The sequence below is a fragment of the Macrosteles quadrilineatus genome, unplaced genomic scaffold, assembly GCF_028750875.1.
Source record: "Macrosteles quadrilineatus isolate MER2022 unplaced genomic scaffold, UCM_ALF_1.0 Scaffold_9__3_contigs__length_116548681, whole genome shotgun sequence".
NCBI lineage: Eukaryota > Metazoa > Arthropoda > Insecta > Hemiptera > Cicadellidae > Macrosteles > Macrosteles quadrilineatus.
This window is the reverse complement of record NW_026542602.1, coordinates 27,761,449-27,788,303: the sequence shown is the minus strand read 5'-3', so window position 1 is coordinate 27,788,303 and position 26,855 is coordinate 27,761,449. Positions and strand designations below refer to the sequence as shown.

Below are 26,855 nucleotides of genomic sequence, written 5' to 3'. Positions count from 1 at the left end.
GAAAGAGATTTTTCAAAAATCTATGTTTTAGTCAAGTATTAAGTAAGATTTTGATAGCCGTATTGAGGAACGTGCAAACATAGTAGGATAATTATTCTAAATTATAAAAGGTAGGCTCACTATGTATTATTTCTCAATAACCCTAAGGCGTTAAATATATTTCAGCTATTTAAATGATAATTTCATTCGAAATTTTAAGAAATTAAGAGGATACAAGACGAATGTTAGGAAACGTATTATACAGGGTTTTTTAAACTCTCTACCAATATTTTAGGGCATTGTTCCTAAGTAACAAACATATCTAAATATCATATTTAAGTTGTCCGGAAGTCATTAGTTACTCACAAATCAGTCATTTTGTTTGTACCCTTTCACATTTTTAACTAAAAGCGGTGAAACATACAAAATTGAAACTTTTGTTGACGAACGACGAGATCTTCTTTTTATGTAGCTTTGTATAGTTGTCATTAACGTTTGTGGAAAGTTTCAATTTCGTGTGTTCAACCACTTTTAAGAAAAATATTAATAATTTAAAAACTAAATGGCGGCTGTGTAAGCTACTAAGGACTTTGGGACAATTTAAATAGGATATTAAGATATGTTTCTTACTCAGGAACAATGCCCTAATATATTGGTTGGGAGTCATAAAACACCCAGTAATGGTATATTAAATTATAATTCCTGATTTAAGAAAAATACTCTAAATAGCTTAAACTCTTATGTATTAAACTTAATGGTTTTTTTACTGTTTAAAAAGAAAATCTAAGGGTTAGCTCCTATTGAAATGATGTGTCAAGAGGGTACAATGATTCCCGTAAACTGAAAATTAATTGTCGAATACTGTACAATCAAACAGTTATATTTTTTTATTGCAAAGTTAATTTAGTTTTGTTGCTCACATTTTAGTTATCGATTTAAATGAACCGAACCATAAACGCATAGAATATTATATCTGAATCTATACTATTATAAAAAAGAGGTGGTTGCTGTATGTGTGTATGGGAAAAGTAAACTCGAAAAATACTGGTCGGATCGGGCTGAAATTTGGCATGATGATAGCTCACATTCCCGATTAACATATAGGCATATTCTTATTTCAAAAATCCTTTCGGGCTCCGCCCCAGTGGCTCTGGAGTTTCCCATGTTAACCTTATGAGAAATGGAATTATTAAATCTTAACAGCTGTTTCAATTAAACAAGTTGGTTCTGTTCTATGATGTTCAATAGCATTAAAGTTACAAGTATTACCAACAGGGTGCAGCACTATTATTTCTTTTACATTTATGACAACAGCTAATTTGCAACCAAAAGGTGAGTGAGCGTAGCGAACGAACTTCAACCTGGAGGCGAGTTAGCGTAGCGAACGAGCTAACCTGAAGGCAAGTGAGCGCAGCGAACGAGCTCCAACCTAAAGGTGAGTGAGCGTAGTGAACGAGCTCCAACCCAAAGGTGAGTGAGCGTAGCGAACAAACTTCAACCAGGACGTGATTGAGCCATGCGAACGAGATAATCTTGAAAATTAAGAAGTTAAACGGGGCAAAGCCCGCGGGTTACAGCTAGTATAATAATAAAACTGGCATATTTTTTGGCATTTTCAGGTCAGACTCTTTTTTTAATTAATTGTTTACAGTAATTGCTTAATTAATTGTTTCGTAATATATTACAGCTCAATGTTATAATTTTTACGTCAACTCTTTAACCAATAATTGCCGCGCATTGTTGAGCCAAACATTTCTGTCTGTTCAGAAAAATGTATGGCACACACACATTCTTCATTGAGGATAAACTTTTTCGTCACAAAATTAATTGCATTCTTTGATTCACGCGGATGACAACAGAGAACAGCGACCAGGGACCAAATCTATTTCCGCCTATTTCTTTTATCCTGGTGCCAAGTGTGGACTAATTACAATCCATTGTTACAGACGAGACAATAAACAGAAGTGGATGAATGTGCCAACACCTATTATTGGTCACCTCAGCTTTTTACATTTAAAAGCTAGATTTTGCTTAGAAATAGAGAAAACAGTGTAAAATCTCTTTAGATCGAATATCACGTAAACAATTATTTCAAAGTAGGCGTCAGGAGATATTTTGACTCAAAATATAATAAATTAGTTTTAGATTAAAGGGGTTTAGAAAAATATTGGTTTGTAAAAATATATTTTATATGGTAGCAAGTCGTTTGGCTTAGTAGCGTGACTACATATGAAACCAAGACAACTATTATAGTACTGCTTATTTAACGTGTTGTCAATAATTAATTTTTAAATAACCAAGCTAATGCATTGTAGCCTATGTCATCGATTCGGCTAAATAGACGGGTTAAGGGTATTCTTTCACTGGATCGGTTCGCCTCAACTTTGTAAGGTACAGAAGAAATATCTAATGGTGTCTAGCGTTAGTCTCCAGTGTCTAGGGCAAAATCCAATAGTAGGCAATCGTTTCTCTCTCTTACACACCTTTTACCCTCGTCATTACGTACTAAGAATCTCAAGCTCAAGCAATACCCTGTGTCCTGCGCCATAGGAATTCCACACAGTGATCGCTGCTTGAACCCCTTTCTTGCTCGCTACAAGTATATTTGTCTTAACGCGTAATTCCGCACACGCACAACGTACCAGAGCTAAAAGCGCATTCCGTAAACAAGTTTCCTCTAAACATTACTTCTCTGTTATGACGCTTAGCTCACAGGCCCAAGTCCTATATTGTTGGGTAAATGCAAAACTTAAAGAAGCCACTAACTTCGCATGATTAAAGGATATTCAACAATAATTTGTTGGGATTGGAATGTTTATATTTTTGACAACATGCAAACAGACGTAGCCCCCTGTAACATACTATTATGACGAATATTAAATCAAAGAAAATAGGGATTGTAATCAAAAAGTGGTAAATTCAGAGTCCACGTCAACAACAAGAGAAACTTGTTCCCAGCTGACTGAACAATGGCGGATTGATTGAATTGTTCCTTCCGAACCAGTGAGTAACTGCAGCCTATCGAACGGCAACGACACTAGGTGTTGGTTTAGGAGTAAAAAAAAACTTATCTCTCCACACCAAAAAACTACTTACAAATAATTTAGGTTTTTTTTAGTTTGTGAAGTGGGTGACGTAGTTTTAGATTTACTTTATAACCAATCTTGTGATACAATTGACAGATACCAATTCCAATATAAACTCTTCAATGAACTAAAACTTTTGAATAATTATGTAGATCAACACATGTAGGCCTATGTCTCAATTGTATTTTTCATTAGATTTAGTCAGTGTCATAAATATTTATTAATTATTGATACTTTATAACCCTCAATGAGTTAAAATGATTTTGCGTGCTTATATTGACATTGACCATTTCCAACTCATGTACATACCTTTAAATTTTAATAATTTTTATGGTTTCTGATATTTAAACCAGTAAAAAGTATTTAAATATTGATACATTGAAGTAAATGTTAAATGAAAAATAAAATAACCAACCAGCGGTTATCTTTTTCTAGGTTTTCAGACTTTCGAATATTGAATATATACTTTAATGGGGTTTCAAGTTACTCTATGATTAGTGACCTAATATTTAAAGATTGTTACAATATAATTAGTCTTATTAGTATAAATTAAAAAATATTGGTAAACGTCACAATAGTTTTCATTGGTATTGGTAGGTGAAATAGGTAGCTTAAAATTTATGTTATGGCTTTGATTTTGATAGTTTATTATAAAAAAAACTTGAAATCGGATGGATTAAAATTAAGATTGATTTTTTAAATACTTAGTAACCACCACTTGGTTATGTTAAGAGAAAAATCCATATATATTAATTCGAAAATCTTATAACAATAAAATAGAATACATTAGTTATATAAATTCTAGTAATTTCGAGTAGAATGTTTTTCTTAAACCAAAAAGTATAATAGATTATAATCATTATTTACTGGTATAGGAAATTACTCAAAATAAAATTAAAAATACACAAAAAAGATATAAGAAATATTTCATCACCAGTGACACATTTACGTTCCCTAAAACCCCCCAAGCAATTTTAATTTATTACTAATTTGTTGTTTATAACGCTTTAAAATTGTGTGTCTCTTTAAGTGGTACAAAACCCTGATGATACAACATTTCAACTGTATGTTTAAACTGATAGTCTTCTTCAAGATTATCTTTTAATTTATTTAAAATACTACTACAGTAGAACCTTGATAAAAAGACATAAGGATTTTAACATAATACTTGCAATCAAGGTTGGCTTCTTATTGAGGTTTGTAATAACATGTGATCACGGGTAAAATAATTTCAAGGGGATTTGTAAATGAATCTTGTTATCAAGTGTGACTTGTTAACGAGGGTCTTGTTAACGAGGGTCTTGTTAACGAGGTTCTACTGCAACACCATTTTTTCCCTTCTTAAGCATGTATCAGTCATGAGGACTTAGCATAAAAAGGGAAAAAAGAAAAATTGTTGTTTAAAACTAAATGAACCCCATTTCGCGTGTAATTCTTCAACAAGAGCGTGAAAAGCGACAGAAATAATCCAACACAAATATGTGAAAGGTTGCTCAATTATGTAGAATCTTGTGAATGGGTCGTTATTTTAGTCTGACTTTTACTCTGATGCCAAACTCGCGGCAAACGAGGCGCGTCGTATTGTTGCAGAAGCAAAGAGTTCTGAATGAAGCCGCTTGCCAAACGTCTATTTAAATCCTTTGTTCTATTGGTATATCTGGTCATTAATTCAACAAAGCACTAGATTTGTTCCTGATGTATTTGGGTAATTAGGACGCTTAAACACTTTTGGGTTCAATTAGCAAATATTTATAGAGTTTTCTTTTATCCTATATAATGTAATGTAATATTAGTATTAGATCAATTCTGTACTATGCTTAATCAATTGAAAACTGTGTACCTAACCTAAAATATTATGCTTAATATGTTGTTAATATGTTGTTATTATACACACAACCATATATTGTAAACTAAATATTTTACAAAAACTTAATAACTACCTTGATTAGTTGATAGAGAACGGAAGACATAACTTGTTACTACCCTTTTTCGTAACATTTTTATTTAATATTTTACAATACAATTAAACGTCTTAAAAGTTTGTTTCGGTGTTTCATAAGAGGCTTCTGATAAAAATAAGTCCGTTTTTAAAGATAAAAGATTAAAGATTGAAAGATAAAATACATCGTAGGTACACATTGTTATATTGCATCTTAAGCCTGAGCCAATTTTAAAATATTTAAAAATCTACTTATTGACTTGGTGACTAGATGACTAGATGATTTAAGTCAATTATTGACTTGAATATCGTTATAAAGCAATACTATGTGGCTTCAGTATTAAAATTCCCATTCTACCGGATGATGTAATAAACAAAGAACATGAGTTTTTACACAAAGGTTACGAATAATATTAATAGATAATTTCACTAACAGACTTAAACAGTAACATTCAAATTCATTGTATGGAACAGTCCAATAGTATTGGCAATACAATGGGGTCGAGTGTCATTTGACCAGGTATAAACGACAGGTTCTGGGTCCTCCGAAGTAAGGTACTCGTAATAGTTTAATTGTACCCTTCCAATAACTATATTCTCCGGTTATAGTTCCCACTGTATTTTGAGGTATGCGATTAAACATATGCACGAAACCGATACTATATAACACGTAAGACATTATGTATACTTCGAAATATATGACTAAACAGTTTCTGGAACTAAAATCATCGTATATAGATACTTTTAAAGAGTTCGCCTCTACTAGTGACGGTTTATACTAATTTATTCCATTTTATCTTTTTAAAATTAACGGAGACATTTTAACCTTGGTAAACAAAGAACTGTTAAGAAATTTTAAATATCCCAAATTTGGCTTTGTTTTCAGGTCAGCAGGGGCCTAAAACATTCGAATGGCCTATTTGTTCTCTTTTTAGTCCCCATTAAAATCTCTGTGTCATTTTTATTTCGTAATATTTCAGCTTTTGTTGGGTTTCAATTAATGTTTCCATGTTTATGTGGTACTATTCCAAATTAGGATGGGATCTGTTTGATATATTATTTTACAATCATTAGAACAACAGAAATAGATAACGAACTAATATAAACTAACTATGACAACAAAGATATTTAAATTTAGTTTTTGTAAAAAGAAAATATGTTAAAATTCTATTGACAATAGAAAGTATGTAAATAAGATCTAATAGATCAGGAAATTACATGTTGTGTGTATAAAATAATTCTCATTACCCTTTTATCATACACTAGAGTAAACAATTTACAAAGGGTTCCAAGTATACTACGTTTAAATTTAAAAATTATCACAACAATGAATTATTAACTTAATTATTCTTTACGAAAAAAACATGTATATTATGACATGTATTACATCCGGATGGCAATAAAAAAACCACAAAAGTATTTCAAATCCATATGATTGGTGATAATTAAGTGGGCAGCGTGGGACATTCGTTGATACGTCGATATCGCCGTCCAGCTGGCTCGACTGGAGGTGGTGAGCGCAGACGCCGCCCCCGCTGCCCCACACTGCCCCCACCGCCCCCCGCCCGTCCTGACGCCCGCCCGCGCCGCAGTTGCAGTAAGGGAGGCTCGTAGCTGTCTCAGCATCGTGTGTGACATAACCCTTGCAATTCGCCCACCCAGTGGATTCTGTGTGTTTTCTGTTTGTTCTAAGATGTGACAGTGTGTACCGATGCTGGAGATACCTCTGTGAACCTGTGCTGGATACAGTTACCGCCCCGGGTGCAGTGTTGACGATTTGTTTGTTGGGAATGCCGCTGTGAGACGATGGGAGGGCATCTTCACAGGTCGTCCAGGTTTCCTTGGGGCATTGTCTGCTTTATTGTTTGCCTCCAGATATGTTTAGGTGAGTTAGAATGTTCGGAATTGACCAAATTATTGTTTATATTCTAAATAGATTCTAAATAAAAAATAAATAGAGCTGCTAAGCCTGTGTGTTTTCATGTTATTAAATTCTGTTCAGTGCTTAATGGACCGGAATAGGCTAAGGGTATATTCCTAAACAAACCTTTAGAAGAAAAAACATTGAAATGGTAATAATGACGGTTTAAGGACTTTGCAATTAAATTTATTTCTATATAGCCCTACCCAATAGCACCTGAATCTAGTACATCAAATGTTATGTTTCTCAATTAACAACACAATGTATTTGAAATTTGGATAAACACAAAACTCTCGAACTGCAAATATTTCAAATAACAATATCAATGATTATTAATTTGAGTCAAATGACCGAACACCCGAATCAGTTATAATCATGTAATAAAGTAAACGAAAACATAAAAGCAGATTAACAACAATGTGCAACAAAGGAAGCGTCAAAACAAACTGTCATGCAGTATAAAATTAAAACAACTTTAAATCGTAACGAATGCAAGTAAATAATTAAACATAATGTGGTGTAGGTAAAACATAGTTTTTAAAATAATCAATATTTTCCTAATTCGTTATCAAAATGAATTATCTATATACATTCTTTACGCAATCGTATTTTATGCAAAACTCGTAGCTGGTTGTTACGATGATTACTTAGAAAGTTAATGAGAAATATAACAAAAACATAGGTTTTACCTTAAAATGTTCCATAAAAATTACATCAAGTTCCAAAATGATAAAAACTCCATCAAAAGCGTACAAAACTACCTTTTTGGGTAACACCTACCAAAGCCTTTGTGAGAATTTCGAATAGTTAACCATGATATTGAATCGTGCATACTTTGAATAATTTTAGCAAACTCTGCCATTGCTCTAGAATCCATAAATATCATATTTACACTTAATCAAAAGAAAAACCTTGATCGAGCAGCTAAATTTTTCATCAAAAAGGATTATTTGATAATGTATTGTCTTCAACACAAACTACTGAACAGTGAACATTATTTATTAGTAAACAATTTAAGTTTACTTCAGTAATATGACATGAGTAATAATATATCAGCACCAAACAAACATCATTGCATTGCGTAAATTTACTGGTCAAATTATAGCCCTGTAGATGTATTATAGAGCACATCTATTAAGCCGTGGATAGTTTAATTGTTCGAGGGTTTAACTTATGCCCGAGAGGTTCTGGATTAGAACACACTAAATCCGAGATACTGATATAAATCAGTAATAACATAAATACCAAATAAGGTATTCCTAGATGTTGAAGGTATAGAACATTAAAATACCTATTGGCATAATATATTACAATTAAACTTTTCTCCCTTAAAAGAATTTTGAAAGTAGTAGGTTTTGACGAAAGTATTTTTTATTGTGTATTGGATTTATGAAAAATGTATGATGCAAAGGTTTGGTAAATGCCATCTTATCTACAAATGCATCTAATACACTTTGATTAACACATAGATTTATAAGCTTAACGTAAGCTTATTTAAAGCTCTAGCTTTTGTCGAAGTAGGTGATGGTTATTCGCAGCAAAATTCGGCCGCAAGATCGCGGGGAATGAGCGTGCTTCTTGCAGTCTACTTACAGGCATCTCTTACTTTAAAAGATGCATTTTAAACATTCACCCTTTTTGTTACGAAATTAGCTTACATAAAAAAATATTAGCTCAATTAGTACTTTCAACTAAGTGCAACGGATCTTTAAATAAAAAATACTTAAATATAATTTAACTTCTGTTGAAAAGTGAGCAATGAATTAAGGCCATTATATAATTTTTAGATTATTTCAGAACACAATGAAAGCTACCATAACATAGCAACAATTTTTTATATTATATCTATTATATGGAACGTTAAGTTAAATAGAAGAATATAACTGGATGGAATATGTGGTGAATATAAAAACCAATTATGACCCTAAGCAACTATGACATGTGATTTTAAATATTGTATGTAAATGTATTCCGTCGAGTTGAGGTATTATTTTAATCTTTGGGTTTTTCGACTATAAATGTTGATCTATTAAGTCTTTAAGAATCAATAAGATAATTATTTCGTATTAACCGTCGGAAAAGTTATTCATCGGCAAAAACAAAAAAAGATTTGCCAAAGTTAAAAACCATTTTAGAACTAAGCTTCAATGTTAGGCTTATTCCATTATTTTGCAATAAGCCCTACTGTGTCAAAATAATCTTAAATATGTTAAATTTATCTTTTTGGATTGTAACTAGATTAAATAAAATATACAACACTTATTCATTTTTAACGTTCCCATAAATTTTCCAAAAACAATTAATACTAGTATGCATGTAAACATGTTCATATATTCTGGTTTTATATAGGTACATTAATTTGAATATGCAATAATATGTATAAAAAAATTATATCGTCTTTAAGTGCACATTTATTGAAAAAAGGTATACTTTATTGCACTTACAGTAAAAATAGTGATACATTTAAAATATTGATGGATCCAATGATTTGTTCCTATACCCTAAACTATAGTTGTCAAGACCCATACGTACTAGCGTATTCAATATACATAGCACATAATTTTAATAATACTTTATTAAAATACACACTACATTTTTTTAACACATATATGTAAGACAATAATACTTAAATCCACAAGGCATTACCATTAGAAATTCAGCACATTGATCACAGATTGATTTGTGGCAAGAAACAAGCATTTTTTTAAACTTAATAGTAAAAAAATTAAGGAAAATATTCCCAAAATCTTGCATAGCTTTATATAGAATCAAACCGTAAATTAGCTATAATGCACTGCTTACAATTAATTATATTTTTCAAGGCTTAGTCATAATAATTCCATAATATTAAAGGCTATAAATTGCAATAAAAAATCATTAAAATAATTATTCTATGATATCCCTCGGTTGGACAGTTTACATCAGTTGTTGTATAAAATACCTTTAGAATTCCTAGCCAAAATGGGACAGTACGTACTTTTTTAGGAAATTGAATATATTATAATAAAGTTCGAAGTTATATAACGTATAACCAAATAAGGTTAGCCCAAAATCTAAAGAAGAACATATATATATTACAAGAGACGAATAATTTCACATAAAAGGTTTGAAGTAGAATGGCCCCACCCTAAGAGCGCACTCACCGATCTGTCAGAACACAAACTGCCAGCCCCTCTACCGCAGACAGTCACCACTAGAACCACTCTGGAACACTAATTATAATTTTTACCTTAATACTTTGTGAGTGAGATTGAATTACTGTGAATGGCTTGTTTAAATTTCATTTCCCATCATAGTGATATTGAGAGTCAATGTTAGTTAATTTTAAATTTGTGGTTAGTATTTTCCTTTGAAAAAAACTTATTCATATTTTTCTAGTGATCCTTCTACGGCTAGTAATATTGATATAAATTGTATTAAAAGAAACGGTTAATTAATTATTAATTTAATTTAATTTCAATGCTCTCACGCGTTACATTTTTTTTAAGGGAGTTTTGGAATGGCATGGTCCATCGTCAGATTTTTGTTAACAAAGATTTGAAAGAATTGTTATGGTCAGGAATTAAATTTTCTACAAGAAATTCTTGGGCGTTTTCAGGTAATCGCACCCCTTCACCCCCCAAAAAAAGGCCTACTTTCAAAAATGTGCATTCATTTTCAATTGTTTTTACAACTTTTTCTACCTGAGTAAATTTGTATTGCAAGTTGCACATATGCTGGGCATCTAAAGGGCGCCATACTAAGTTACCTGCAAATGGTATATAAAAAAAAAAACTTTATCTAGTACTCTGTAATATAAAATTAACCTCATGACCATATGATTGGTATTAGTTTTTAAATTATAAACTTACGAAATCGAATGATCCTTTTTGAAACACCCTGTATTATAAAGTGAAAGAGAGTGGCCCTTCTTTTGAAAATATAATCCTTCAGAAACCTAAACGCTTATTTGAGTAGTCTATATTTGTTTTAGAAATTATGATCGTTGTATTTTTATAGAAATTCGTAGGACATTTTTTTACTTTATCTGAAATATATTCCAATATAATTGGTTTGATTTCAAATAATTTAGTCTAAAGGTTTTTTGAAATATTGAAAATGGTGTAGTTTTATAAACACTTTACTATTAATATCTAACGTTTACTCGTTGTTCGTAACACGAATAGCGCATTTCAAATAGATTGTAGAAAATATAACTTTGTGTTAATTACCAAAATCTTCGAATTTTACTGACTTTTTTCATATTTCTTTTAGTTTCTTACAACGGCTATTTTACTGCATTATACTGTAATACCATTTCACATTGAACTGTATCAAATTAATTTATTTATGAAAGGTTTTTATAGCAAAAATGCATTTACCAAGCACGTAATGCTATTAAAAGTAATGTAATAGAACTAACAGAATGTAGTAATATTATACGTAGAAATTAATAGTAGAGGTCTCATAATCTTATTATATTAGTAAATTTAGAGTTCCTTAGAAAAACACATTTAAAGATTTTATATTAGAAATTAAATTCTTTAATTATTAATTATTGAAACTCAGATTTACTTTGAAATACCCATCATGATAAATGACTACTGAGTATAAAACACTGTTCCATAAATAAAAAAAATCAAGAGGTTGTAGACTTCACCCCTTAGCCTTGGTGGCTTAGCAGTTTGATTAGTCTTTCTTTCCAACTTAAATAAAACGCCTAATAATAAATTAAAACCCATAATAATCTATATATTAATAGGCAAGTAATAATAAATAGCTAAGCAATATTCATAAAACTAGAATTTTGTAACTGGTTCCAAAATTTGGAATTTTTAATCTGATTCATCGATGTTAGAGCACAACATTTTTAAAGAGTACTGTAAAATACGAACCCCTTCGTTCATTTATAATCAAGACATAGATAAAAAGGCGGGTAGGGTTGTTACCTTAGTGAGGTAAATGCTTTTATGAATATTTTATAAGGAGACGCAAAACAGTTTTGGTGCAAAGGTTAAGGTAGATCAATCCACCCTTTTCAGGGATTCCAAATCTGTCACGGGCTAACCACCCTCTGCCCGCCCATACCATTATTACTACCCCCCTTCCACCCCCTTCACCAGAATACTGCTCTCCCCTGGCATTCCATTCCTAATTACGTTTTTGTTTATCTCCGTATCTCTCCGGTGATTTTTAATTTGAAATCTGCTTTCGGCCATTATTTAAACGAGAGAAAACAGTACCCAATCGTTTTTTAATTTAGTTTTACATTTTCCTTGGTTAAAAGGTGATATATTGTTTTTTGTTATTCAATGTCTGATTAAATATTAAGTGGTTTTTGGATCAATCATGATGGAACATTGATTGCTACTTTGTCTTTGATTAGTTTAAGATCTTAATTTCGTCTTAGAATATGATAAACAGGTTTAAAATAGGTATATTATTAAAATTTAATTATGTGTTTTAATTTAATCACTGACAACTAATACATAAAACGCTTAACACCACCTTACTGTGTAAAATATAAAATACACCTTTTTAGCTCATAATTACAGTTTGGTTTATACTATCTATTTTATTTTACAGTATATCATGAACAGTAAATTCACATTAGAAGAGGGACTTCTGATTTTATTTATTCATTTAACTTTAAACCCAAATTTAAGAATTATTTCAATATACATGTGCATATAAATATACATAAATGCAAATATATAAGGAAACAAATTGTGTGGCACAACTCACCGTTTACTAGATTGAATTTCTCGTTCTACTTACAGAAATAAATATTTATTTTATAGTCTTATGGACTTTTATTATAAATCTCACTACACTAAAAATTAGAGAACGGTGTTTATTTCAAAGCAAGTAAACTGTAGTTAAATCTGACATTGAAAAGAATAATATAACGTTGTGTATGGTTTATGTCTATGGGTTAATTATGTAGGATCTATCTGATAAGAGATAATATTGGCGAAACGTAGGAATGAAGGTGGAGATTTTTAAAATATATCTTGATAATAATCTAACGAAAGGCACAGCATTTTGTTCGATAAACAGTAGATATGCGGCAACCATTGTGCTTACTATAATAAAAAAAATACTCTAAATACATGGAAAATTATTACAAATAAATTTACACTGAAAAGATACAATACTTTACAATTAATATAGTCTAAAATAGTCGTACAAACCATAAATGTATTTCTTACTTACAATAATTTATGATTGAGACACGCCATAGTTTCCTCCATGTGGTTATATATTCGTATCTAAACAATATTGAATATCCCACATGAAAACAAAATGTGTTTGTATGCGATTTTTTTGTATAAAACTTCCTAACAAGTGCAATGCTCTGAAACAAGCTTTTAAAAGAATAAAGTCTTCACATTTCTTCTATTGTTGTCATTGTAATGAAATTCTATACATTTATTCTCACAATAGTACTTAAATAGTTCATTGTCCTCTTTTGTTATCCAAGTGTATAGAGTTGGGAACAATTAATAAGCTTAGTTAACAACAGGCTTCTCATATTATCAGTTACACATCACATCACAAATGGACGCTCTTTCTGTCCCTTTGTATCACATAGATATTGATCGTACATTTTACCTCATTAGACCGTTTGAAACTTATCGAAAATATTACATTCTATTGATTTAAGACTCCTATTTCAGTTAGCTGTCAACTAAATCAACGCTTGTCTATGTTAGATATAACCCAGTTTGTTTCAACCACAAACCTTTAGGACCTGATTATATATAATTCCATCCTTCTATTATCTCGTGGGTATCCTGCAGCAATTTATAGTTACAAAGATTGTTAAGTAGAACATAAATGACATTCTAGTGAGTAATGTAGATGAAAACGACTTTTTTACAGTTTAATAAATATAAGACCATACTTAAGTATTTAGGGTGTTTAAAAATAATACCAATCCTATTTTAATTGGCAAGCATGCTTCTTAAAAACCTGTTTTCTCTGATCATGTGCATCACAAGGCTAACCAACGCATATTGTTAGAAAGCAATTTTTCCTGAAGATGTGCGGAATCCCTTTATAAATAAAAATAGACTCAAAAGTATGCGCAACAGATGAATTTAACATACGAAAAAATACATTGGCCTTATGGGTTGCCATGCTGGTGACGAAATAACAACGAAATATAAACAGTAAATCAAAACTAATGTAAGAAATTCCAATCACATGTTTTATTTACAGCGTTTGGTGAAATTAGAGAAGTTTGTACAATCCATATTTTTGGTCGACTTTTTTACCTTTGGACGACCTCTAGTATTAATAAATTACTTAGCCTATATTAACATTAACTTAAATTTCATCAAAGAAGCGATATTTTTAAGATAGTAACTATATTATTTCAGTTAGAGGTTTCATCGATCAAAATACTTAACTATTGTAAAATAATAGTGATTATAAAATTGAGTAAGCGTAATAAAAGTAAAAGGTAGTAATAATACAATTTAATACTACTACGTACATAGTCAAGTATAATAGATTTTTTCGAATGAACTAGCAATTTAAATGTTTTTTTATCTAGATTTTTTAATATTTGTTACAATCTGTGTATTTATTGGCACCATTATTAGTTCTGGGCATGGCAACCTATTACGTATTCTCAGTGGTATAAATAAAGACATTAGTAAGGGTTCCATGCTCTACAATACCATGTTCGTGTTCAATTTCTACATGGCTTGCTGCAGATGACGCACACGGAATTGAGAGGTCAAAACATTTCTTGCTTTCAACAAACTAACCATTAGTATACATATATTAAACATACATAAGGCCAAATACGCAGATCTTACTCCAGAGTAAATAAGTTGTGGTAATTATATATTCTTTTGGATACATCTAGTATGATAAATCATACAAATGTAAATATTTATACATTCCTTTACCAATCGCTCTCCGTGTAACGTTTATGGCCTACCCTGATGTAATTTGTTAGCCTGTTTCAGATAGAGTAGGATTTTAATTTTAAACCTAATTAAAATGAAAGGAAATGAGAATGTTATATATTTGTACCTATGGAATACTTCCATGCGTTTGTAATATTACTTCTAAGATAACACACATTATGAGAACAAAATTAAATAAATGCATTACCACCTTGAAGAAATAAAGGGTAGGCCTATTTATGAACCGAAAACATGATTACCAACTCTTTGTCTTCCCAAAATGTTATTCATCATAGTTTTATCACGGTGCACGGTAATATGCTTTTTAATCTAGTTTACTGTCATAAAAAGCAAAACCTTAATTCCAGTCAATATTATTACGATCTAGTCTCATATGTGTAAACAAAAAGAACAAAAATATACAATTAAAATATTCTGTAAAGTAATAATAATTTTGTAATGTGGTTTTATGTAAAAACATATGTATGAAATATGTGCATAGCTGGAATTTACCTCAAATACGTTACGATTCATCTAATACCAAGGTATTTATGAGGCGACAAGGCGACGGTATTTCCAAGGCTTGTTCGAGGATGAGCTGAATAATGTATTACATTTCTCTGAAGAAGAAACACCTGAGCAAGCACAATCTCATATCTTCGTTGAAAGAAGAGAAAATTGAAACGTTATGTGGCTATAAAGAGTTGTGAAAAAGTAATACTTTTCTTACTGGTCTTGACAAACATTTAGATATACAATAACATTCACGATGATTAATTATACATTAGGTTTATTTTATGGCTACTGTTTCTTCACGAATTGTAGTAAATGTAACAGATAATATCTTAAAGAATTTAACCTTCATTTTACCTTAAGTATTTATAGTAATCGAAAATTTAAATTAAGTCTTGTAACTTTTATTCTATTTCCTTAACATTCCTGTCACTATTACAGTACAATTATTTTTATTTAAACTTTTGTGCTTGTAAGTCCATTAACATCATATTTTCACCTCATCATATCTTCTGTCATTTATTTATTTATTGCATTTGATTATTATAGTTTATGTTTTGGACGCAACTAGAGTCGACGCACAGGCTCGCTGCCCATGTCGGTTTATTCCTTATAAACATGTACGCTTTTTTTAACATAGATGTAATGTAAAGGCTAATTTTATTTTTTTCTTAAATTCACTTAGGTTTTTTTTTTCTTCCTTTAAATATTTGTGTACATATTCTGTATATACTTTGTTGGAATAAAGAAATAATTCATTCATTCATTCATTGTTTTTAAACGGAAACTATTATAAACTAAAAGCTGATTCTGTATCAACAGTAAGTAAGAGTGCCTATACGTTCAGTATTTGTATATAAAAAAAACTATTTAAATGACCTTCGATAAAAATATACATTGTTAGAACCTATTAGGTACTCATGTATTATGCTGTTTTACCATAAACTGCGAAATCCTTCGTCATAGTTGATTTAATTAAACGATACACCCATAGAAATTGAAAATCTGAATAAATATTTAACATTTGATTTAAGGATACTATATTGTCAGTGATAACAATAATATCCGTTACAATGACTGATTTATGTAAAAAAAATGTATGTACTTGGTTTTAAAATCGGGTTTAGCTAAACAAATCTAATTTCCATCAAGGTTTCACTTCGTCACAACCCAAAAATATGTCTTTATTGGCCTTCAGATATCCTAACAATTGGTATATTTCACTGGCAGATCCTTGTGTTTGTATAGTCTATCAAGGATCCTAAAAATAAAAACAATGTGTAAAAGCCATAGTTTAAAGAACATATATTTTCTGACTATTTTCTCAATTAAGGTGGCAGTTCAACGACAGCAAAGCCACAAATTTTTATTTGAGAATGAGTGATATTTATTGTTTTAGGGTATTTTATATGTTGCATTCAAATTTGTACGACAGCAGTAATATATTACGTTTAGAAGTAAAGTAGATATGTAATATACAATTTAGCATTTTTTATCGTCAGAAGGGTTTTAGTTAAATCTTTGAGTTTGTTTGAGTTGATTTGAGTTAAAATTAATAAAAAGAATGCCGAGTAACAGCTTAAGACATGGGATGCTCAAAAACCTGGATAATAGTAAACCGGGATAGTAATAATATTTGTTTAAATATTTACGATTTAACCATGCAACAAACCAGGAACAAAATCATTCAAACTATTAGTATTATATTTACATCCACCCATATTTCCATGTGGTACTTTTGGTAACAACCTTTTTAAAAAGTCTCCAAAGAGACATTTTTGTTTGAAATGAACATAAAAAACGTGTTATTTATATTCTGTTTAACCATGAAATAATTTTCATAAGAGAAGTTATGAATTTGTGAAGAGTTTTCTACAACTACTGTAATCAAATAGTATTTGTTGACTAAACGGTCCAAGAAGGTAGACAAAAACAGTTATTAGGGATTTAAACATCGATATGTTTAAATTAGGGATTTAAACATCGATATGTTTAAATCCCTAATAACTGTTTTTGTCTACCTTCTTGGACCGTTTAGTCATCAAATACTATTTGATTACAGTAGTTGTAGAAAACTCTTCACAAATTCATAACTTCTCTTATGAAAATTATTTCATGGTTAAACAGAATATAAATAACACGTTTTTTATGTTCATTTCAAACAAAAATGTCTCTTTGGAGACTTTTTAAAAAGGTTGTTACCAAAAGTACCACATGGAAATATGGGTGGATGTAAATATAATACTAATAGTTTGAATGATTTTGTTCCTGTTTATTATTAAACTGCACTACACATTTTGAGTAAAACATTTATATCAATATTTTTATTTTTAAATGATTAGATAACCAAAATCTATTGGCCATTTAGATTCAAAAATACACGAACGTAAAATTTACCCTAGAAATGCCAAAAAATCTACGTCTGTAAAACTGGTCTGATAAAAAGTAGATTTTACTTAGGACTGGGAAGAATTAGGGCAGTCGCAGTTTTGTCACCAAATGCAGTTTTATTTTACTTGGGGTTTTAAATCCCGAACCCATTTAAGCAGCTTTCATTCTGGAACACGAATATACTCTCCCACTCTAAGTAGTTAACTCGATTCTCAAAAAGGCTTTTACTTCCACTGATTTAGTCCATAAAATAAAACCAATATTGCCTTTTTTGGGTATTAATTAACTATTGAATTGTTTAAGATGGCGAAACTCAGATTATCTCCGTTGTCGAAAAAGTTAAGTTAAGATGAAATCATGAGAAGCTCCTTGCGAGAGCGTTTCAAGCTGGAATAGATTTTTTATTTGGTGTTTAAAATACATTCTACACTTGATCACTATCTCTAAAATAAAATTAGTGCCAATTTAGGCTTGATGTATAAAATCTAGAATTTTATAATCATCACATTGTTTCTGTGGAAAGGGGCACAACTAGAGACAGTCCTTCTTGATTCTAGGCATGCATTTATTTCATCCTGAGTTTTTTAAAGCTATAACGTAAAAAAGACACATATATGGATGGGTTATGTCGTAATTACCATACCAGAAACCAATGACTTAAAAGCTGGATTTGATCTCTGGTCCGCTGGAACCTTCTTTTATTACCACACAGGAGCACACTTAATTAAGTGTGGTTCAAGCAAAAAACCACAATTTCCTCTTTGAACAAAACATATATATTCACAGTTCAATCTGTGTATTGAAAGCTGCTTATAAATGGAGTATGAGTTTAAAATAGAGCGGGAGATCTGTAGCTTTGCTACTGACTAATACCAGGTTTTCTTTATAAAAAAAGTTATTAAAAACCCAAATCAATATTTAACCGAATGATGTGTAACATTTCTTTACAACACCAAGAAAAATATCCATTCAATATAACACAAATAGACATGGTTCTAAATTTATTTTAAATTAATATTCAGGCCATTTGTTATCATATAAAGATAGGCGTTATACGAAATAATCATAAAACTAATTAACTTAATAGAGTTCTAATTCCTTGGAATAAATACCATACCCGTAAATAAATATTTTTATTTGCTTTCTTTGATACAACTTCGATTTCTATAAAAACATTTGTAAGTATAACATTTGTATGTTAATCCACAAAAATAATACTACTGCATTCTAATGGATAAAATAAAATAAAATTGTCTAGTAAATCTTTAAAAAAATTGTGTTCAATACACTTTATCTTGCAGTGATATCAAAGGCAGAAAAGCCTGTGTTTTAACGGTTGTTTTCAGCTGTCTACCTGGGTCCCTCAACCATATTTTATTCAAGACTCACGCACCCCTGCGGATACACTGCAGCGATTGGTATTCAGTCTATCTTGTACATGTTCAAGTATTTTGTATTTACTTTTATTCTGTTGTATACTTATCAGGATAATGCATTACAAAACGATGTTGCATTTTATTTAATTGGTTATAAATTGGCAATAATCGAATCATTTAAGACGGCTAAACACAGATTTAAAACTCTATACAAAAATAATGAAACAGCAACTCGTGATAAACTTCTTGAGAAGGACGTAATGAATATATTTTATTGAAAGTCGGTGTATTAAATTGATTGATTCAATGATTGATCACGTTTTCAAAAAAGAGATCAGTGCCAATTAAGCTTTGATGCATTAGAACTAGAAACATAATCAACCCAGATACGTGTTTTGTAAGTCTCTTTATATTAAAATAATTGTCAATAATGAAAGATTTGTTTGTCAATCCTTTAGTATTTTTTCTTACTTGTGCAAAGCGGGAAAGTTAAAATCATAGTTTTACATAGGGCCCTAGTTTTTAGATATTATAAGATGATTACATGCCTTTCATTATCGATTACTAAATATAATTTAAATTGATAAGTGTTTTCTACTAAATTGACGTACTTTACCTTTTTACCCGCAAGCATTTTTGACCTAATTACCTAAAATAACTATCCAAAAACAATAAGAGCATATAACTCGATTTCCAAATAGTAAGCTTAGGAAGTCTTAGATCTAAATAACGCCTTTTCAATGGAAATAAGTAACATTTTTGATGAAACTCTATGTTTAATATATGTTTCTGTGGTTATTATAATCGTCGTTCAACTTAAAATATTTATGTATAATAATCTGTTATGAAATATATTCCAGACTAAAAATAAATACTGTCATTTGCTAGCTACAGGATATATCAAAACAGATACTTAAAGCCATGAAAAATTTAATGTGTTAGTAGATGTAAGGGGAGTCGGTGGCTCAGTCGGTAGCGTCACGAACCTTCGGGCCCAAGGCCACCTATGTCGTGGGTTCGGATCCTAAAACACTGTCACTCACTAACTGTTATCAGTTCACCCTTATACTGTACCGGCTCACCCCTTGCTTTGCTGGATACGTACCACGCACAGGTCTATAGCGTATTTGGGCGGGCAAATGAAAGGTTGGAGAGGCCGCTAACCTCTTAAGAAGATAAACTCTAAATTTAAAATAAATTGTCATATTTGAACACAGCTTAAAACATGACAATTAATATACATTCACAATAAATAGCCGTAAATAAATCAAAAGACTTTAACGTCAAATCACAGTTGTTATGACCAATGTATAGTATATAAATTACTCGTTTGCTATCGAAATGAATAAAATAATGCATCTCAAAAATTAATAAATTTGCTCATTGCAATAGTTTCTGTTTACCCAGATGGCAAAAGGTTTCCCACGACGAATATCTAAAATGATTATGATGAACAAGGGAGGCGAGGTCTCGGCAGGGGTGCGTTATCGTCACATTACTTACTCCTCGTGACTTTTATGTAAATACTGAGTGAGTATATTTGGCCACTGAACTAAACTTTACCTTCTCCTAGCTTTTTCATCGTGATTTTTACTGTACTTTTTATTCGGTAAGGGGGTTTTATAATTGATAATAAAATATCATTATGTAAAAAATAATACAAACAAAATGCATAAAGTGTTTCAGGACGAATAGTAATGATTTATTACCCGTTTATATAGCTTATCGGATAAATAAGTTTTAAAAATTACTGGATGTTTTCTGATATACATATTGTGATAATTTGGTTACCCCTTACATATTTCCAATGCTATTTGGAACTATCAGGGTCATATTTATTAGCGTTGACCAACCCAATTAAGTAATAATCAAAACAATCTTTAAACATAGAAAACTAATTTAAAGCTTGTCAACTGGAAATGTTTATATGATCACTCTAAAGTTGAGAAATTGCCAGACATTTTTAGTGTTTTGTAACAACTACAGTCAGTTGAAGATACTATTAACTGTGACATGCGATACTATGACATATACGATTAAGTTGTCTTTGAAGTTTAGTACCCGGTGAAGTTCCAGCGGTTTAAGCTAGGGACATCTATCCCAGATGCCTGGTTTTGATTACCACCAATCACCATTTTTCTCTTGAAGTAAAACTCTGAAGATCAACCTGCATGGAAAATAGTCATGATGTTTTTTGGGTTAAAAGATCAATTTTTTAGACCCTTCCCTACACATTTAATTGGGCATAATTCGGAAAAAACAAGTGTATTATTATTATTTTTTTTTGGGGGGGGGGAGGGAATTTAATTATTATATTCGAAGTCTGAACTACTTTAGTCGCTGAGTTACTTGGCGTTTCCATAGTTTATTAATGATATTTGATGTTTCAGGTATGCATTAATCTGTCAACCCTGAATAATCTACCAAAGTAAGTTGTTGAATATTATTATCATTTTTTTAAGAACTTTGAATGTATTATACTATTTAACCTTCTGGATTAGAATAAATACCTTAATAAACAAGATACAAAGGTAAAATTGGTAAGGGAAAGATATATCCTTGTTTTATTAGAGTATGAAAACTACGGATTGGTGTTGAAGGTTTAAATTAATCTACGGGTAACTTAATCAAAGTTCAATATTGATATTTTATTTAGCATACTGAATAGATTTTTTAGTATTTGAAGAGAATATGTTGACGGTCCTAAATTCATGGCTATTTTATTTTAAGATCGAAGATTGTTGTTGAATAAAAAATAAAAAAATATAAAACAAATGTCATTTAATGGTATAGTTGTTTTAAATTAGATTATGTTAACAGAGCAAAAATCTTCAAAGTATTTATAAAAGACAGTTTTTACAATAAGGTACAATTACTTGATCCATAAAAAAATACGATTAATTATCTTTTTAAACAAACTTTAAAAGCCAAATCTTAGTCTTGATGTATAGATTTTACCATAAAAACAAGACGATATGAAGCAAAAGATGGTAGCTACCTACATTATCATTGATATGCAGGTAACGTGGTTATTTATTATGAAGATAAGAGGGTAAAGCCATTATACTGACGTCTTCCATGCCTCTATCGTACAATATATACTCTGCTTGTGTGAAAAATATAAAGCTATAGGTGACTTACTATAGTATACACTTATAAAATATTTGTTATGCAAATAAAATATTGTCTTTTTTATGAAAACAAACATAATCAAACTAATGTATTTAATTTTTAATTCTTTAAAAGGTATTCGTATACTTACTTAATAATATTCTGTCAAAATGTTTACAATTAAATTTTTTTAAATAATCAATTAAATTTGAAAATATATTTTTTAAATATTTAAGTCTTAGTATGTCTAGTTTTTTTTTTCATATTTAATGATCTTGTAAATTCATTTGTATTTTTTGTGGGATAGCCTTTCAGTAAAATTAAGATAAATATTCGTATGTAGCTTGACATGTTTGTGATAACATAGATAAATGATGACATGGATAAATACAATTTAAAAAACTTTTTTTCGAACGAATAGTTTCTGAAGAGCTACGAATTTATTTTTTACCCGTATTTTTTATGTCTTGTTATTATTATATTTTACCTTCAGTTACAACGTGTACAAGTTAAATATTTTGATTGGATGAATAAAATCATCGTTCTTAACGTTTGAAGCGAGTACTTCAACCAGTTGGCGTGGTTCTTTAAAAATAAAAAATAAAATAAAATAAATAAAAATTATACTGTTTAAATTAAAATAAAATAAAAACTAGAGTCCCATAATATTACGTTGTAATACAATAAACGTTTTCCCCCAAGTATTTGCTACTATTTGCTAAGTACTTGAGGCCTAGCCCTCTTTAAAAAAGGTATTTGCTATAACAACCTTTTGTTTATAAACTGGTTTCTTAAGCTTTATTATTCAGCATATGTATGGTAATATTTGCTTTATTATTTAATAAATGTCTCCAACACTTGTTTTTTTTTGTTATTATTTTGCTAAGGGTTGTTAGTTAACATGCCAGATTTATAGGTGATGGCATTTTGGATTACTTTGAATGATATACCAAAAAAGAGTTTTGTCTGGTATAAAGTTTTTTGGTAAACGAACCAGTCAACTCAAACTTCAAAATTATTTATTTAGGTGTAATAGTTTAACGCGGATTTGATTAAGTCTAAGGATAAGTACGTTGATGTTTTTCCGGCTGTTTATATTCAAAACCCGTCAGACATCGATGGTTTTAATAATGTGAAAATGACGTATTCTATCGGTTCAAAACTCAGCTTAACCCATAGGTCCAAATTTCAAGGATAGGAACAAATGGTATATAGGAGGGATACGTGTGTAATGATGATTTTATATCAATAAAACCATCGAAAACTCTATATTCAAACTAAATAGCTTGTAATTTAGACACAGGTTTGAATAAAACGTTCCAGGAAAAGTTTACGCCAAGCTATTTTTTTTATTTTGTAATTGAGAAAGTTATGTAAATCCAAAAGATGGGATAGAGGGGGGTATTAGGAAATATGAACGGAAGAAATCCAATAAAGAAAACTTGAAGGATTATAAAGCTCTGGTTTGAGAGTTTCCCGATATTCAATTTCGCCAATATTCTTTCTGAAAATATTAGGATGGTAAATTGTATGGGATATAAAGGGTTTAAATGGTAATTGTTTGGTTACTACATTCATTAATCGTAAGCACAAGTACATATCAAAAAACGTTATAGACGTTTACACTCAATAACAAGCTAATCGTGATTGTTTAAAAATGTTAGTAGTTGTCGCGGAACATTTTGGTCATCATAACACATGTTTCCATCGAAATGCTAAATATTACATACTCGGATAGAATCGATACTTGGAACAAGAAGGAGTTCTTGAAAGCTATTGAATAATAGGACAGTTACGGTGGCTCTGGAGGTAGGAGATGCATAATATATCCTATTGTTGAACAAGCGGCGCACCTGAACACCCTTCATACCCTCGTCTTCTTCAATGATATTTTCTTATTTTACTGTCATTGAATTTGCATAATGCTCCGTCTCTTACTATGGAAATACTTTAAAATTTTAGTTTCCAGAATAAAACGGGTTTTGAGATATACTTTTTAAACATTTAGATAATGTTGTACTATATTGGTTTTTTGTTCAATTGCATTTTTTGTGTGTGTTCTAAAACGAATCTGTAAAAATATTTTAATGATAAGATGATCTTAATTAAAATTATACCATGCATACACGCAAGAAGCCTTGTACTTCAGAAATATAGAAGGACTTAGTTTATTCTTTAGAAATGTGATCTCCGAGGTCCCGGACCCAAATCCCGAAAAAAACCAATGGTTTTAGTTATCTAAGACTAGATTAATGTGTAAACCGGTGAAGGGTAGAGCCTGCCCTCATGGAATTCAACTTTGGAGGCATTAAACATATTCAGCACCTAAGAGAGGCTTGTAGAACGGTGTTATATTTTGTAAAAGAATACCTCACATGATTGGAAAAATATGTTCATATAATTACGTATATTATTATTGGAACTTAATACTTTAATACTTTATTACTTACTTATTATATGGCGACCACTCAAAGTAGGTATTTTAAGCCTAGTATGAATGTAGATGAGTGTAGGATGAGTGGCGCGATCTTGTAGTCTTGTTAGTGACTAAGACCGATATTCCTTGGACACAGCTGTTAATAAATAGCCCATACGGCTAATGGCGATTAACTAGTGGAATCCGAACCACATTGAATAACTTAACAAACCTGAACAGGTTACTAAAACTTCAACCTAGGCAACATATGTAATTTTTTTTTTGAATGTGATAAACTATATTTCAATATTTTCCTATGATATTATACTCATAAACGCAGGTTCAATAACACTTGTTTTTGTATGGGGTCAAAAAGGTCAAATTGCATACGACACGTTTAATTAAACATAATTATTTCACAAAAACCGATGCACCGATGTTAACTGGTCCGTTGAACATCAATTATTTATTAAAGAAAACTAAAAATGTATTGAGGGTTAACAACCTTTTTTTTACAAAAACAAGTTGCACCGATGTTAACGGGTTCGTTGAACGTCAATAACGTATTAAAGAGAACAAAGTGGGACAGTTAAAATTTACTGAGTGTTAACCACCTAGTAGTTATAAGTTCGAAGCACTCGCAAGCCTACATCATTAGAGAAGTGCTACGTCGTTATATCTAATGATCTCAAGCCATTAAAGTTGTTATTGCAAGAGATTGCCAATTATTTCATTACGAGTCAAGATCACATATAGAACGTTATAAAATGATTACACTTTTTACGCTTACTGTTTAAGAAGTGCAACCCTAATAATTGGAATTTGAAGGTGTCAAGTTATATAAATATTTTGGCCGATTATTAGGGTTTAGCTAAAAGATTTTAAAGCGTTGTTACATTGTAAAATATTCTTATCTCAACATCATTGTTAGCAAAGTATGTTTTGACTTATAAAAAAAAACATTTATCAATCAGACAAATAACATATATATATATTTTAATATTTAACTATGAATATCCTTAAATTCTTACCGCAACCATTACGATCTATAGCTGATGATTTAAAAGCCCAACAATAATTAAATAATTACAACTGAAAACCAAATTGTTTTATAAAGTGAATGTTATTTTAAATGATAGTAGAAGAAAGGTTAACAGCTTCTAAAGAAAACCAAATTTACTATGGAAACCTTTAAATTATTAAAAAAATTATGAAACAATTAAGAAACCGAAGCAAGAGCGTTTACTAATTGTTCAAATTAGTCTGTTTGTTGGTACGGGTTTATTAGGTTTTATAGCATGGGAGAAACCACTGAGAAGTATTAAGTAAATGTATTACTGTAGTGTTTGTTTTTGTGTTTGTACTATTTTTGTAGATTTTAAATTAATGAAAACAATGTAAATTTTCGTAACCCTACAAAGTTTTTGTAAAAATATGTTTATTGATAAGTAACCATCACTTTGCACTCTTAAGTTTTAGCGAATTTCCCTATAGGGAAGTAGCTATTACCGTAGGTATTATGGTAAGACCTAGGCCCGGGACCGATTTACTTTTTCATTTTGATGTCCCCAGAGGCCAAAAACACCATCCGTACAAAATTTATAAATGTATATATATATATATATATATATATATATATATATATATATATATATATATACATCCGTGAACGCGATAACTCGAGTAATTTTTGTCTGATTTTGATGAAATTTCCTTTAAAGGTGTAAAGCGGGATAAACTTGAATGAGTTTGCAAACCAGCATGATCGGACCATGGGAACGGGGTTTTACGGGGGGTTTTATGGGGTAAAAATTGGGTTTTCTCACTTTTAACCCTCAAAACACAAAAATTTCCCAATTTCTCTTTAGACCTTTGTAAATAACTTATAAAAACAAAACTTGTAAAAAACAAATAATTCAGTATGTAAAAGTATTTTTGTTCGGTTATTGGTAACGGAGAAAATCAAAACAATTGTAAATTTGAAATTCCCATGTTATTCTTATGGATCATATTGTAAAATGTTGTAGTTTGCTTGTTTATGGATATATTTTGATCAAACTTGGCAAATTTATTTATTTTATACTAAGCTAATTATATTTTACTAAAAAACATACTTTATTAGTTTCCTTGCAGCAGCAAACCTAGGTACTTGTTAAATGTTAAGAACAACCTTATGTTATTTAAATGTATTTAATGAAAATCAATTCAGACAAATGGAAATT

The 26,855-nt window shown here is 30.4% G+C and overlaps 1 protein-coding gene across 1 annotated transcript in view; it reads left to right on the top strand.

The window, feature by feature from the left end:
* Positions 1-6,612: 6,612 nt before the first annotated feature.
* LOC129004133 (hemicentin-2-like) overlaps positions 6,613-26,855 on the top strand; it is a 275,956-nt gene continuing 255,713 nt past the window's right edge. Inside the window, exon 1 of the mRNA XM_054432566.1 lies at positions 6,613-6,889. Coding sequence (XP_054288541.1) covers positions 6,811-6,889 — 79 coding nt within the window. The 5' untranslated portion in view covers positions 6,613-6,810. The remainder of the gene's footprint in view (positions 6,890-26,855) is intronic.